At 64.6% G+C, this 15317-nt stretch overlaps 2 protein-coding genes across 2 annotated transcripts; one reads left to right on the forward strand and one right to left on the reverse strand.

Annotated features, from left to right (window-relative positions):
• The first annotated feature begins 562 nt into the window (after positions 1-562).
• Positions 563-1980, forward strand: PHPT1 (phosphohistidine phosphatase 1). Its single transcript, XM_045846321.1, has 3 exons — positions 563-791; positions 1080-1204; positions 1689-1980. Exons 1-3 carry the CDS (start codon positions 629-631, stop codon positions 1779-1781), a joined length of 381 nt encoding a protein of 126 aa, XP_045702277.1. The 5' UTR covers positions 563-628; the 3' UTR covers positions 1782-1980.
• A 4535-nt stretch (positions 1981-6515) lies between these two features.
• Positions 6516-9915, reverse strand: EDF1 (endothelial differentiation related factor 1). Its single transcript, XM_045846244.1, has 5 exons — positions 9737-9915; positions 8280-8331; positions 7799-7959; positions 7392-7485; positions 6516-6972 (listed from the first exon to the last, which is right to left on the reverse strand). Exons 1-5 carry the CDS (start codon positions 9812-9814, stop codon positions 6911-6913), a joined length of 447 nt encoding a protein of 148 aa, XP_045702200.1. The 5' UTR covers positions 9815-9915; the 3' UTR covers positions 6516-6910.
• Between the last annotated feature and the right edge of the window lie 5402 nt (positions 9916-15317).

Below are 15317 nucleotides of genomic sequence, written 5' to 3' on the forward strand. Positions count from 1 at the left end.
CCCACATGCCTGCGCGTCCGCCTCGGCTCTGCGCCTTTGCACCGGCCACGCGACCCGCTTGTCCTATTCGCCTTCTCGCCTTCCCAAATCTGGCCGCCGCACTACCCGCCCCCAGGCCTCCGCCAGCGGCCGGTCTTCCGGCCGCACAGTCTGGAAGGACCCTGGAGCATATTGTGTCCACAGGGCGAGCGCTTTTCGAACTAAGTAAAACAACTCGAATGTAACCATCGCTGCCTCGTTGTACGGGGGCTGGGTGGGACGGGGGAGGGCGGCCTACGGACAGGGCGGGGGGCGGGGAGGTTGCCAGAGCCGGCGCGCGTCCCTCCGGCCTCACGGGTCGCCTAATCACCTCCAAAGGGGCCTGGTTTTAACCACTACCCACTCCTGACTTCACGTTCTCCTTTAAGTGGGAGTCTCGAGGTCCAAAAGGCTGAAAGGAGCTGTACTGCGATTGGCCAGTCCGTGCTGCGGGTTGGCGGCACGATTGGCTGAGGCTGAGGGCCGGGGCTGCATGCCGCCACAGGATTGGCCGCGGGCTCCCAGGGCCCGCCTCTCGCACTGCTGACGCAGCCCCGGCTGGCGTGGGGGCAGGACCGAGGGCCGCAGGGGTTGGCGCGCTCCGGGGAACATGGCGGCAGCGGCGGACCTCGCCCAGATTCCCGATGTGGACATCGACCCGGACGGCGTCTTCAAGTACGTGCTGATTCGAGTCCGCGCGGCAGCGCCCTCCGAGGCCCCGGCCGGCGAGAGCAAGGACATCGTGCGCGGCTACAAGTGGGCCGAGTACCACGGTGAGGGCGGAGCTGAGGGGCGGGGGCGGGGCCGCTGCGTCTGTGGGCGGGGCTGAGGGGCGTCGTGGGAGGGGCTCTCGCGCGGGATCTGGGGTGCTGGGGGCCCAGAGGCTACGGTGGCCCGACCCTTCTCTTCTGGTCCCGCGCCCCCGCTCAGGCGTGCCGTCTCTTCCCCTCCCCAGCTTGGAGGGTCTCCTTTCCTGGGGTTTCAGCTGTTCAGAGCTGGGGCTTCGGACCCCTGGCCAAGGGCGGCCAGAGCTGAGTGCTGCGCTCTCTTCCCGGTCCCAGCCGACATCTACGACAAGGTAGCTGGCGAGTTGCAGAAGAAGGGCTATGACTGCGAGTGCCTGGGAGGCGGGCGCATCTCCCACCAGAGCCAGGACAAGAAGATCCACGTGTACGGCTACTCCATGGTGAGGCCGCAGCCCCGGCCGGCCCTCCAAGCCGCCCCACTGCTCTCGCTGCTGTCTCAGCTGCAGAAGTCGCTCCCGGCCCGCAGCCTCCCCGTTTCCCACGTGCACAGGGTGGGAGGGAGACCACTGCCTGCCCCCTCGGCGACAGCGGGCTGAGTCCTGCCCCTGCCCCAAGAGCCTGATTGGGCTGTCACTGCCCCCCGCCCTTTGAGTCGTCAGTATCGGGGCAAAACTCAGAGGCCCCGCCCTCTTCCTTTACCGAGCTGCCAGTGGAAACACGGGCTGTCAGCACCTGGAATAGCGCGCCTTGGGCTAAAGGCCCTGCTTCGAGGTCTGTTCACCTGGGTGGCCACCTGGGGTGGTTGGAGGTGCTGGCACTTGGCCCTGCCCGGGAGCCCGTGCCCCGATCTGGCTCCCGAGTGTCACAGCCACCTGGCCACCCAGCGCCAGCACACAGGCTGTAAGAGACGCCATTTCTCTTCAGGGGTTTGGTCGCGCCCAGCACTCCGTCTCCACTGAGAAAATCAAGGCCAAGTACCCTGACTACCAGGTCACGTGGGCTGATGACGGCTACTGAGGGCCCCTGAGGCCTGCTGACGCCAGCTGCCCGTCCAGGACTCTGCCCTCGAAGCCCCCTGCAGAGGGGTGGGGCCACACCCTCCCTGTCCCCAAGCCCTGCCACCCTGCACAGGCCTCAGGGACAGACACCGGCCTGGCCCAGGGCCCAGGTTTACCCTGCCCACTGGAACTGAATAAAGTATTGTCATCCCAGCTGGTCCCCAGGTGCTGTGTGTCTTGGCTTCTCTGCTCCTGGGTCATCCCTCCAGACCCCTGAGTAGAGCAGGTGGGTGGCAGAGAGCCAGAGGCAGCCCTGGGGGCAGCGGGTCCCCTCCGGGCTGCTCCTCATCCAGCTCCACCTCCAGGGGCCCCAGGGAGCGACAGTGCACAGTCAGCCCTTTGAGGTCTGATAAGGGCTGCCGTCCCCATTTATGGCCTGATTGCCTCTCCTCGTGGCTGCTCTATCCAAGGACATCTGGGAGGAGGCCCTCCTCACTCTTGCGCAAGGAGTGGGCACCTGGTTCCTTGGTGCCTGGGGGGATGCCCATCCCAGGGTGCAATGCAGGGAGGGGGCCAGTGACCACCACCCTGGAGGCTTATTCCAGTGTGCCCATGTGCTCTGCCAGCTGAGGTCGCACACCAAGAGTGGCCTGTGACCCCTGGCTTCCGTGACCAGCTCCCAGGCCCAGGAGATCAGGCAGAGCCTCCTTCTGACGTGAAGCCGGGGGCCCCTGTCCCAGGAGCCCTTCCCCTCACCCCAGTGCAGGGCTGTGGGGGGCCACCGGGCACAGGGGGGCACAGCTGCCACTGCCACCACAGTTACCGATGAGGAGGAACGCCAGGGAGGGGCCAGGCTCCCAGGTCACAGTGTCAATGGCTGGGAGAGCCTGGCTCTCAACCCTGCGCGGCGGCAGGGGGTGGGGGGTCTGTGGTCTGTGCCGTGAGAACCAGGGCCCCTGGGCACCCAGCCGTGATGCTCAAGACAACTGTCCGTGAAGAAGTGGTTGTTGAGTGAGCAAGTGGACAGGAACCGCAGACTGACAGAGATGGAGGTGGCCGAGGTCCCTGGCTGCTAGCCCCCCTCCACGGGTTTGCCCGTGCCGGGCTCCTGCTGGCAGCCTGGGCTCTGTCCATGGTGGGGACCGAGCCCTGGGAGAAGCGGCCGCAGCCGGTGCTGCCTGGAGCTGCCTCCAGCAGGGCCTGCAGGGCAGGGCTGGAGGTGCTGCACCGGTGGGAGCTGACCTGGGCCATAGTGCCTCCCTGGACACTTGTACAACTGGATGTTCACCCTCGGCATCCAGGGTGGGGCCGGCAGAGGGCCGCAGGCACAAAAGGGGCCGGGGGCCCCTCTCCGGCTAGAGCAGAGTCGGCGTGTCCAGGGGAGGGCTGGAACTGGCCGAAGTCCCCACCAGGCTGCCCGGGGCTCCCGCAGCCCCTAGCCTCGCTTCTGTGGCCGTGCTGGGCCGTGCCTCTGCCCAGCCAGATGCTGCCCGCCCTGGTCCTGCTCCTGCTCCTGGGTGAGTCGTCGGGTCCGGCTCCGGCACCTGAAGCAGAGCTGGCTGGGGGCCTGGGCGCCGGGCCCGGGGGACCTGCTTTGGGGGCTGCCTGCCAGGGAAGGGCCAGGCTCCCGCCCGCCCAGGCCCGAGGTGAGAGGGCCGGGGAGGCAGGGCCCTGCTCCTGGACTGGATGGAGACTGGGGGTCTGGGTTGCCCGCTGGTAAATCCCCTTGGGGGCACCCACCTGCAGGGTTCCTGCTCCCCCCGACGGGGGGTGTCCTACATGGGGGGCCACTGGTCCCAGGCACACCCACACCCCTCCAGGCTGACGGACAGTGGGCCGCTCTGGGGCAGACACACTCTGCCCGGCCTGCACAGGGCGCCCCAGCCACAGGCCCAGCCGCCCTGGGCCTTCCCGACCCCACTCTGCAACCCAGAGCGGGATGCCAGCCGCCTGGGCTCCCGGGCCTGGGGGGCCGGAGGCCTGGGACCGCCCAGGCATATCAGGAAGCGGGGAGACCCCCTGCCAGAGACCACCTGGCTCTCTTCCTGCTGGCAGCAGGGCCTCCGGGCTGGGCCTGGTCCCCCAGCTGCTGCAGGGCCCCTGGCCACACCGTGTGCAACTTCGTGTGTGACCGCAGGGACTGCTCCGACGAGACCCAGTGCGGTGAGCCAGCGCGGTGGGGGGGGGGGGGGCGGGCCCAGGGGCAGCTCCCCTCACTGTCCGCTGTCCCAGGTCACAGTGGGGCCTCGCACGCCTGGGGCGCCCCCTTCACCTGCGACTTCGAGCGAGACGCCTGTGGCTGGCGAGACATCAGCACCCCCGGCTACGGCTGGCTGCGGGACTGGGCGGGGGCCACACTGGGGGGCCCCAGGCCACGCTCGGACCGCACGCTGGGCACCGACCTGGGTGAGGCTCGGCCGCCCCCCTTCTCCGGTTCCCGTGCCGCCCCTCCCAGCTCTGCCTCCGGCCCCATTCCCTGCCCTCGCTGCCCGTCCAGGCTGGTACATGGCTGCGGGCGCCCGTCGTGGGAAAGGGGCGTCTGTGGCTGCGCTGCGCTCCCGTGCTCCGCGAGGCAGCCCTGCCCGTGAGCTGAGGCTGGAGCTGACCCACTGCACTGAGACGCTGGCCCTGTGGCAGAGCTCAGGGCCCTGGGTCCAGGCTGGCAGGAGCTGGGGGTGGCCCTCGGCCGTATCTGGGATGACTTCCAGGTGAGCTGGAGGGTGCTCTGGATGGCGGGGGGGGCGTGGCTTTGGACGACGTGGCCTTCCAGGGCTGTGGGCTGCCCTGTAAGATACCCACTGTGGGCCCCCAGCTGGGTGCAGTGGGGGACGGAGCCCTCACCTGCTCACTCCCCGTCCAGGAGGTCTCCAGCCCCGCCCCCAGCCGCCCTCTCCCCAGGTCTGGGGCCAGGGTGACCCCTCCCCCACACAGCGCCCCAGACCCGCTGCCCCCAGGGGCATCACCACTGCCGGAACAAGGCCTGCGTGGAGCCCCACCAGCTGTGTGACGGCGAGGATGACTGCGGGGACAGTTCGGATGAGGACGCGCCCACGTACAGTGAGCCAGGGTCCTCATCCAGAGAGCCCGGGAGTGGGGGGGGGCGCCGCACCCCGGCGTGGCCCTCCCGGGGGTGGGCGGGTTGCGTGCAGAGACGGAGCCCGAGGCCCTCCGCACCCCGGAGGCCGGGGCCGGGGAGGAGGCCCTGCTCGCTCGGGGGCCTGAGCCTGCCTCCCGCCCCAGGCCGCCCTGTGTCCACCGACTTCGAGACGCAGCTGGGCCCGTGGGGCTCCTCGGAGGGCTGGGCCCCGCCTGGCCATGACGAGACCGCAGCCAAGGCCGGGCCCTGTGCCACCCCTACCCCCATGCCCGCCGGCCCCTCCCCCGGCCCCTCAACTGCACGCTCTGCCCCCGGGGCGTGGCCAGCCTCTTCCTGGAGTGCTTGCGGGCCGCTGCCACATCACCGCCCCCTGGTGGCCAGCCCGGAGCCTCGACACCTGCCGGCCAGGCCCCCAGCCTCGGCCTGCAGCCTGTGCCGGCACAGCGCCCGTCTACAGCAGTGACCCCCAGGAGCCCACGGGGGGAAGCAGGGACTGGGGCTCCCTGGCGTCGACCTTGGCCTCAGGGGTGGGACTCACAGGGAGGGCTCGAGTCCCGGGGTTTACTGCCCTGCGGCCCGCAGGGGACACGGCGGTGGCTGGGGTGGTGCCAGCCGCGGTAGGCGGTGCCCTCCTCTTCCTTGGAAGAAGGGGGGCTGCCCCTCCCAGGACGGGACAGCGGCCACAGCCCCGGGCTTTGCCAACATCCTCTTCAGTGCGGTGGGGGCCCCACAGGCGTGGGCGGGGGCGGGGAGCTGCCCTGCCCTGCACTGGGCTCGTCCCTGGCGCACAGGGAGCGGTGGGGCAGGGACCCTCGCGCCTGAGCAGCAGCCAGCAGGCTCCTCTCCTCCTCCCAGGGCCGCGTCACCCCGCCAGCGCCGGTCACCGACGACCCGTAGACCCAGAGGAGACCCTGGCTCCTCGGGCGAGCTTCTCGAGTCCTGTGGGCCTCGGACGGGAGGGACGCCGGCCTTCCCCGGGGCGGGCGGACGCCCTCAGCCCGCCACCCCCACCCCGGCACTGCCCTCACCCCGACAATCCACTCCCGCCAGCCCATCTGTGCGTCCTGCTCTGGAAGGGTCCCTGGGCCCACCATCCTACGGTCAGGGTACCCCCCCCAGTCCCCCAGACGCCGCATCTGAAAGCAGAGCTCACTCGTGCCCTGGGGGGGGGGGACGCGCCCAAGCACGTCCCTGGAGAGCAGAGCTGAGGGCCCCCCAGGGCATGCTGGGGTCGGCGCACACACCGTCCCGTGCAGTAAGATGCAGCCAGTGTTCCGGACCCCGGAGGGCACCAGTGCTGCTCTCCTGTGGGGGCTGCGGATACCACCGGGGCCACCCGGGAGGGGGATGGCCAGGACCTCCCAGCCCGCTGGCTCCACCTCAACTCCGGGGCCCACTGTGCTCTCGGGGGAAGGCCGTGCCTGCGGACTCAGGGCCAGGGAGGGGGGTGCGGGGCACCGTGCCCAGAGGCCAGCCAACCACCACGAACTGTCCTGGCGGGTGGGGGCACTCAGGGCTTCTCAGGCACCACCCCTCCCCCAGTGTTTGCCATGGAAACCACTCCCGGCCCAGAGCAGGCCAAAGGGAGAGGGTGCTAAGGGTGCACCCAAGGGTGGGACGGCAGGGGGGACCAGATGCGATGACTCACACCAGAGGGAAGGGAAGCGAACGTTTATTAGCGTCTCTAGTAGCCAGACTGGAGGCAGGGTCTTCCCCTCCGGGACCCGACCGGGCCACCCCGCCACCCTGCACCCGCCCACGTGAGGGGCTCCCCGCCAGCGCCCCCAGGAGCCACGCCCACACCCAGGCCATTGCCCTGGGAGGGGACAGTGGCGTGCTGCCCCGCGGTCCGAGGTCGGGGAGTAGGGGGAGAAACGGGAGAAGCACACACGTTGCAAGGTTTGTTTGACAGCAGGGTCGGGTGGAGGGTCCCGGGGCGGGGCTGACACCGGGTTCCGCTCAGCCACGCGAGGAGACCCGTGCTGGCGCCGGGGTCGAGGGGAACCGGCCGGGGAGGCCAGCCGGGACGCGCCGATTTCGAGGCTTTGTCTTCATTTCGCCCGGGGCCCCTTCTCGATGGGCTTCCCCACGTCCTTCCCCCGCAGCTTGAGGCCTGAAAGGGCCGTCACACCCACTGGCCTGCGGCCCCGCAGGACGCAGCGCCCCACGGCATCCGCACCCACAGTCCCCGAGGGGCGGAGAGGGGAAGGGGGAGCGGGGGAGGAGTGGCCCCGATCCTGGCTGGGCTCCCCACGCCGGCTGAGCGGAGGCCCAGAATGCATACCCCGGGGCTCCAGCGGACACCCCAGAGGGCGGGGCGTGTGGGGACAGGAACCAGCCACAGAGGACGCCTGCCCCGGGTGGGGGTAAGGCGGTGGTGGAACGTGAAAGGGGAAGAGAGCCACACAGCCCACTCCTGGGAATTTCCTCGGAGCCCGGGACTCCCTGCGCCCCGTCCTCGCCAGTCCCCCCGATGGGAAGGCCCCCACACCCTCACACCCAGTCCCCCAGCGGGGGCAGAAGGGGACTCACCGATGGCTCTCTCTATTTTGCCCAGAACCTGGTTATTAGGGATGGCTCGTCCACTCTCGTAGTCTGCAATGACCTGTGGCTTCTCGTTGATTTTCTAAAAGGACGCAGTCCGCACACGTCACTTCGGTGAGGAAACGGTGCAGAACTCGGACGCGCGTGGCCGGCCCCAGGGACACCACCATCTGCGGCAGTGAAGGGCCCAGGGCCTCCGTGCAGAAGCTCTCGGACACTCCGGGGTCGCACGTGAGAGCAAGTCTCACCGTGTCTCAGGTGGCTTCCCCGAGGCCTCTGGGGGCCAGGGCGAGGGCAAACCGAACCCCCGAGTCACCAGGCAGACGGAGCCCGCAGGGCGGGCCCCCCGCGCCCCGGCCCGCCCGCAGCCCGGGAGGAGGGGCGGCCACACTCACGGTCGCCAGGTCCTTCTGCGTCAGCCCCTTGCTCTGCCGGCCCTGCTGGATCACCTTGCCCACCTCCAGGGGCACCCGGTCGTGGTGCAGCTCCTCCGTCTCCCGGTCCAGCTTGGCCGTGTTCTTGGTGATCGAGTGCTGCTTGTTCTGGCCGGCAGCCCCTGGGCGGCGGGAGGCGAGAGCGGAGCGGGTTTGCGGCCCTTTCCGGACACGCACCAGGCAGGACCGGCGAGGTGCCTGCGCCCAGGTGACCGGGAAGCCAGGCCACCCACACGTCATGAGAACCTCACAGGTGTCTGAGCACGGAGCCCAGAGCTTCCTCCTGGCTGTGGGGGCGGGGAGAACGAGCCCTCCTGGGCCCTGCCGGCCACAGCTGCTCGGAGGAGATGCCAGACATTCCCAGCCGCCCAGCCGCCCGGGGCAGTCTGCACAGACGACCCGCCCCCACGCCCCCGCCGAGGCCGGGAGCACGGGCACCTACACTTCTTGGACGTCTCCACATCTTCTCCCCGTCTCTGGGCCGCAAGGATGGCCTGGAAATCAGGAAGCGCTTTGGTGAAGACCAGCTCGGCCGCCCAGGCTGCTGTGGGTCGGGCAGCCCCAGGTGTGGGCGAGGCCCCGGCCCTTGGAAGGACTGACACGGGGGCAGAGCCCCCAGGCAACTCTCAATAAGCTGCTGCTGCTGTGGGAACCGGGAACCGCTCCCTCCCCAGCCGTGAGAGCGACGTGCTAACGGGACCTTCTCGGGAGCCCACACCTGACACAGACCGACTCTCCTGCACACGCCCATCCACCTGCTCTGGCCGCCCTCGGGGCTCCGGGCTCCCACAACCGAGAGGGCGCAGCCCCAGGAGCCTGCACCACCCAGCTCCCCACGCCACGGAGAGTGGCACCCCCGATCTGCAGTTCACAACTAGCGGTGGGTTTCCTGGTGCCTCTAACACTCGAGGAAGTGACTCGGGCACTCCTGAGCGTGAACTGTTCACAGACACTTCCCAGACCTGTCCATGCGATTCCTGGCCTGTGGCTGCTGAGGTCCCTTCGGGGAAAAAAGCAAACGCGGTTTTGACCATGCAGCAACCCAGCACAGGTCGGCGAGGGCTGGTCACTGGACCGCAGCCACTCCTAGCCCAGACCCGGCCCTGCGTGTCTAAGGCTCCCGAGGTCACCAAAGAGCCGGGGTGGGAGCTGAACCACCCTCCCCGTTTCCATCGGATTCAGAGACAGCCCCGGACAGGTTAGCCGCGCTGGGAACCGTCCGCCCCCAAGCACCCCTCGGGGCTCATCTCCCCTGGCAAGACCGGGAGGCTACCTCGGCCTGGACGCAGAGCGCCCCTGCGGACTGCGGCGCGCCCCCGTGGGTGACACAGGCGGCCTCGGACCGAAGAGACTCTCTTCGGGGGCTTCCACCCCGCCCCTGCCCCTGCCCCTGCCCCGTATCCGTGCGCCAGGACCCCTGTTCCCGCCCCAAGGGCCTCCCCCGCCCCGCGATCCTGCCCGGTCCTCCCTCCGCCTCGCCCTCGCCGTCCGTGTCCGCAGCCAGAAATCTAAGGGCGCGGGACCTCGCCGCGATGCCGACCCCAAGCACCATCGGTCCGAAAACCCCTGACCCTCCTGCTCCCACCCCCGCGGCCAGGTCCCGGTCCCCGCACCGCCTCGCCCGGTCCCAGCCCCAGGATGCCGTCCCATCCCCCACCCACCCGCTGTCGCCGGACCGTCCTCCGTCCGGCCTTCTGCCCGTCTTCGCCCCGGACGCCCCACGTCCGCCCCGGGCTGTCCCAGGCTGACCGTCTCTCTTGCCCCGCTCCCCGCCCCTTCCCTCCCGGGTTTCCTGACGGCGGCCCCCGGCTCCGGGTCGGCTCCGGGTCGGGCCCCGCGTCGGTCCCGCCCGGTCCGCCCGGCCGCTCCGGGGTCCGGAGGCCGGCGCGGCGCCCGCACCTGCTTGGACTTGGCCTGCGCGGCCGTGGGGCCTTTCTTGCGCAGAACCGTCACCGTATCCCAGTCGCTCTCGGCCATGGCGGGGCGGGCGGGTCCCGCGGTCCGTCGGGAGGTTCCGCGGCAGCTGCTCGAGACCCGGAGACGCGACGTCGCCTCGTCGCTCCGCCGCTTCCGGTGCCAGTCACGGCCCCGCCCCCGCCTCCCATTGGTCGGAGCCCCGGAGAGGCGGGCACTTCCTGCGGCGCTGGGCCAGTGCTCGCCCTGTTCGTCTGAGGGAAACGCGGGGGCGGTGCGTGACGTAAGGGTAGCGACGTCCGGGCCGGGAGTGTGCGCTAGGGGGCGCGGAGCGGGCGCGGAGCGAGGTGGGAGAGGCGCGGAGCGGGGAGAGGCGCGGGCGGGTGGAGTGCGGGGACGCTGGGACAGGACGCTGGGACAGGACGCTGTGCGCGGGGGAGGGAAAGCGAGAAGAGGGGACTCGAGTAGAGGAGGGGGCGCGGGGAAGCGGGTATCTGTTCACGAACTGGGTGCAAGGGAAATGTATACGCATCAGTTTTTCTGGAGCTGAACTTCGGTTCTGCTTCATCCCGCTATTTTGTTACCCTGCGTGCAGTCTGGAGCTCTCTTTTGCTGGAGTTGGGGTCACGTGGTGCAGAGACGTTGGGCATATAAAATTTAGGGAAGGATTCTTTTTTTTAGATAAAGAAGTGACCCTGGCTGGTGTGGCTCAGTGGATTGACCACCAGCCTGCGAACCCAAGGGTTGCAGGTTCAATTCCCAGTTAGGGCGTATGCCTGGGTTGCAGACTAGGTCTCCAGTAGGGGGCTTGCGAGAAGCCACCACGCGTTGATGTGTTTTTCTCCTGTCTCCCTCCCTTCCTCTTTCTAAAAATAAATAAAATTTCGCCCTGGGTACATTGAGCGCGAGCCTGAGAACCGAAAGGTCGCTGGTTCGACTCCCAGTCAGGGCACATTGCCTGGGTTGTAGGCCACGTCCCCAATTGGGGGAGTTCAAGGGGCAGCCACACATTGATGTTTCTCTCCCTCTCTTTCTCCTTTCTTTCCCCCTCTAAAAAACAAATACATAAGATCTTAGAAAAAATAAAAAATAAAATCTTTAAAAAGAAAGATAAAGAAGGAAAATTATAACACCGAAGTTAGAAAAATTACCTTTGTATACTACATGAGCATTGTTTTACAATAACACTTTACACTCACTTTTATGATAGTTTTGTATAAGGGGAAGCTTAAGTTATAAATGTAAAAAACACTGACAAATGCCACGAACATCACAACATTTAGAAAAATAACCTTTCTATGGGTTAATGAGTGCATCTCTAGTGCTTTTGCTTACATTTTTGGCTGTTCTCTTTAAATGCCGTATCATGACTTTGCAGAACTGTCTCACGGGAAGAACAGACTGAGACTCCGACTTCCTCCAGTGTGTCTGATCGAGTTGGCACCTGTTTGTACTGACGTCGGTCTGGGCAATACCCGGGGCTTTGCGTGGAGGTGTTCACGGTAGCATCCCTATAGGCAGGTGCACGCTGCACAAATGCAAGGACCTTAACAAATGCAGTCCCCACACAAAAGGGAAAACGCATAGGGTGAATTAAATTGTATATCCTGCTCACAGAATGCCTTCATCAGGGCAGATAATGTTCAGTCTGTCCAGGAGTTGGGCAGAACTGAGTCCTCTGCTTACCACTTTACACATTGCACGATTAGAATAATTTTGCACAGACTCACTTCTGGTTCACAGTACAAACTTTATTTCTACTTCACTCCCCAATACTTGCGGTGCTGGATGCTGCGTAGATGGGTACTTGGCAGCCATGGAAGACATACGTACCCCAGGACAGGCCAGCAAGACTGTGAACTACATAAAAATGTCCCATTGGCTGCAACTAAATGTCTCTCAACTCAAGTTCCCCTTAGTGGTGTTGACCTGAAAAATGAAACAGTTATTTTACCGACAAAAGTGGTTTCATGAGTTCTGTCCAGAAAGTATCCAGCCGTGCACTATGACAAATAGAGACATTTATCTGAAGAGATACAAGACCCACAAGAAACATTGTACATAGGAACATGACCTTTCAGTTCCCTCAAAGTAGGCAGCTTGGAGCCTCACGCAGTTCTCCCAGTGTCTCTTCCACTGTTTAAAACTCTGCAAAATCTCTGGTGGAATCGCCATCAGCTGCCCTGTTGTATTTTCCTGAATCTCATAAATGGTCTGAACTCTCTTCCCTTTCAAAGGTGACTTTTGTTTTGGGAAAAGCCAGAAGTCACAGGACACCAAATCTGGGCTTGAGAGGAGCCAAGCCACCTGGGTGATTTGATGTTTCACAAAAATACTGCACAAAATGTGACGCATGAGTGGGTGCGTTGTCATGATGAAGCTGGCAATCACCAGGTGCCCATAGCTGCGGACTTCTAAATCATGCAAATAATTTCCATGGAGGAATGTTCAAGCTTAATGCAAAATTAGATGCAGATTCATTGCCCTACTAGCTCAGTCATTTTGAATGCGACGGCCACACAGTACACATGCTCACTCACTGGTGTCTACCACCCCCACTGACTAGTACAATGAAGTCATCATTGTTCATGCATGCACATTCCAGTCCCCTCTCCTTGGCCACCAGGTCAAAGCGATGTCACGCCAACTGTTCTTGTTGTATTAACAATGGCTGGACTTTTTCCGGACAGACCTTGTATTTAGAAACAGTAAAGAATCACAATTCAGGGCATGAGGTTATTGCAAAACCATAAACAAGTCTGGAAAACAAAGGGGAGGAACCTTCATTTATAGAGGAAAGGAGGAAGTTAGGAGGGTTTGTTTTTGTTTTTTTTTTTAAGATTTTATTTATTTATTTTTAAAGAGAGAAGGGAGGGAGAAAGAGAGAGAGAGAGAAACATCAATCTGCGGTTGCTGGGGGCCATGGCCTGCAACCCAGGCATGTGCCCTGACTGGGAATTGAACCTGCAATGCTTTGGTTTGCAGCCTGCGCTCAATCCACTGAGCTATGCTACCAGGGCATTTTTTTAAAAAAAAAGATTTTATTTATTTTAGAGGGGAAGGGAGAGGGAGGGAAACATCAATGCATGGTTGCCTCTCATGTGGCCCCGACCGGGGACCTGACCTAACCCACAACCCAGGCATGTGCCCTGAGTGGGAATTGAACTGGCAACCCTTCGGTTCACAGGCAAACACCCAATTCACTTAGCCACACCAGCCAGGGCAGAAGGGGTTTTTATCAACAGAATCCACTGAAGGAAACCTGGAAGTCCAAATGGGACGGCTTTTCATTGGCTGCGTTGTGATGGTCTCTCATTGGCTGAGCTGTTGCTGGGTTAGGAGAAAATCTTCCTCCAGCAGGAGTAGTAACTTAAAAACATCTGTTGGAGATGCACACGTCTCTTCCTGTTGGGGTGATTGACACTGAGTGGTAGGACGGCAGAACTCACCCCACAGGCCCGCCCACTCCAAATTCTAGTTGAGGTTTTCTTTATTAATTTTCACAGTGGGGGTCCCAGCAACGCCCGTGGTCACTCCAAGGTGCCCGGAGAAGAGTGGAACAGAGGAAGAGTCTGCCTGGACACAGGCAGTTAAAATGTTCCGCTCAGCGAATCTCACCAGTGCCGGCGCTCTTGCAGAGCCAGGCTGGCCTCCCGGCGCTCGAAGCTGCATGAGCTCTCGGTGGTGTGTTTGCCCTGTCAGGTCGGGCCTGGAGATGGGGCATCTAGTCCTGGGCGTCCTCTGTCCCTGCAGGTGTCTGCCAGGACAGCCACCGTCCTGCCCGGCTCCTGGTCAGCAGTCCAGTCCTGACGCCGCAGAGACTTCTGCCACTCCCGCTCTTGTGACCCCTGCTACCAGCAGGGCACGGACGGAGCAGGCGCCTGTGCCTCCCCCACCACCCATCCATGCTGCCTCCACTCACCCGCGCACACCCCTGAACGGCCTTAGTCCTGGGGAGGAGGGGTGTTTAAAAGAATCCATCTGGTGTCCAGTCCTGTCCTCTGGCCTCACGTGAGGCCGGGAGTGAGTGAGTGGTCCGGCGGTGGTGGAGGGCCAGCGGCTTCTCCAGCGCACTGGGCCTCGTCTGGGGAAGCGAGAAAGGATGGCAGGCGGGAGGCAGGACCAGGGTCAGAGGGCCAGGGGTCCCAGTTGGGTTGAAGAGTGTGGCCAGGGAGGGCCCCCCAGTGGGCCTGGGGGCCTGCTGAGGCAGGGTGCAGGGGACGCCCTCAGAGGGCACCAGGAACCTTCTGAGCTGCGGACCTTCGCCGGGTGACCTCACTTGCTGAGTTCAAGTGCGAGGTGAGCCGACTCAGAGTTTGCAGGTTCGAAGCCAGGACGTCGGAGCGAGGTGCGGCAGGGAGCCCGCAGACGCGAGGTGCCTGCGCGGGATCGCCCGCAGTTTCAGACTCAGCCGGAAGATGGCGCGCGCGGACCCGCGGCTGCGCCCGCAGGGTGTTTGGGTGGAGGCGGCGGTCGGAAGTGGCCGGAAGGGAGGCGGGCAGGGCGTCCACGCAGAGCTTGTCTCTGCAGAGGGAGTTTGGGGTGACCTTTGCTTTCTTCTCGGTATTTATGTGTTTTCCAGAAGTGACCTTCCAAAGCGCCTGCTCGTCAAACACGGTCGTAGTTGGACTAGGCACCACGGTCCGTGGCTTGAGAAAGTGTGGGACTGTGAACGGAGCACACGCCCCACATTCATTACTTGGCGCGTCCTTGCCCAGTCTGCAGAGAACGTGGAGGGACGTGACAACTGTCCTCCCCCAGCTCTGCGCCCCGTGCTCTCCGCGCTGGGCTCCTGCTGCCAGCGGGGGGCCCTGGGCAGAGCACCCGCGCTGTTGGGGGCGGTGCGGCCCACCCTGTGTCTTCTTCTTACCTCGGGGGCTGTCCCGGGGTAGTGGTGGCCTGGCTGTGAGTTTTGTGGGGGAGGCAGAGGGGGAGCCCCTCCGGGCTGGCGCCAGCGCAGGGGAATTCTGGCGCAGTGCTGGCAGGCGCCCGCCTTGCTGGAAGCGTGCCCCTCAGACGATGGGGTGGGGGGGGTGACAGTGAAACCAGCTTATTTTAGAGGCTGCTGTCCAGGGTCGGTCTTCACATGTCTGGGAAACCAGGAGATGAGGAGAGCTCTCAGGTGGGGAGGGGGTTGTACTTGGTGAGGTGGCTGCGCCCCCGGAGGCTCTGGGGACAGCCTGGGGGGCACATATGGGACACCTCACGTCCAGGTCCTGAGTGGGGGCCCAGGTCACCCTTCCCGCCTCCTGGCCCCTCCCATATGCAAGCTGGTGTCTCTCCTCCCAAACAGCTGAGTGAGTGAAGAACGTGAGGTGAGGGCCTTAGGAGGGGACTGGCTATGCGGGGGGGGGCTGTCATAGACAGGAGAGGGGGTGAGCTGCTTGCCTTCAGGCAGAGTGGGCGGCAGTGCTAGCCACGCCCACCATGGTCTGCACACCCAGTGTGGGCAGCAGATGGGGCCTCTCCTGCCCTGGTTGCCCCGAGGGCAGAGGGCAGGTGGCCACACGGCCTTGCCCTTGATCTGCAGCCAGGCCCACGCTTCTCTCTGGGAGGGGTGCTGGAG

This window comes from Phyllostomus hastatus, unplaced genomic scaffold, assembly GCF_019186645.2.
Source record: "Phyllostomus hastatus isolate PE091 unplaced genomic scaffold, TTU_PhHast_1.1 phas_contig_495, whole genome shotgun sequence".
Lineage (NCBI taxonomy): Eukaryota > Metazoa > Chordata > Mammalia > Chiroptera > Phyllostomidae > Phyllostomus > Phyllostomus hastatus.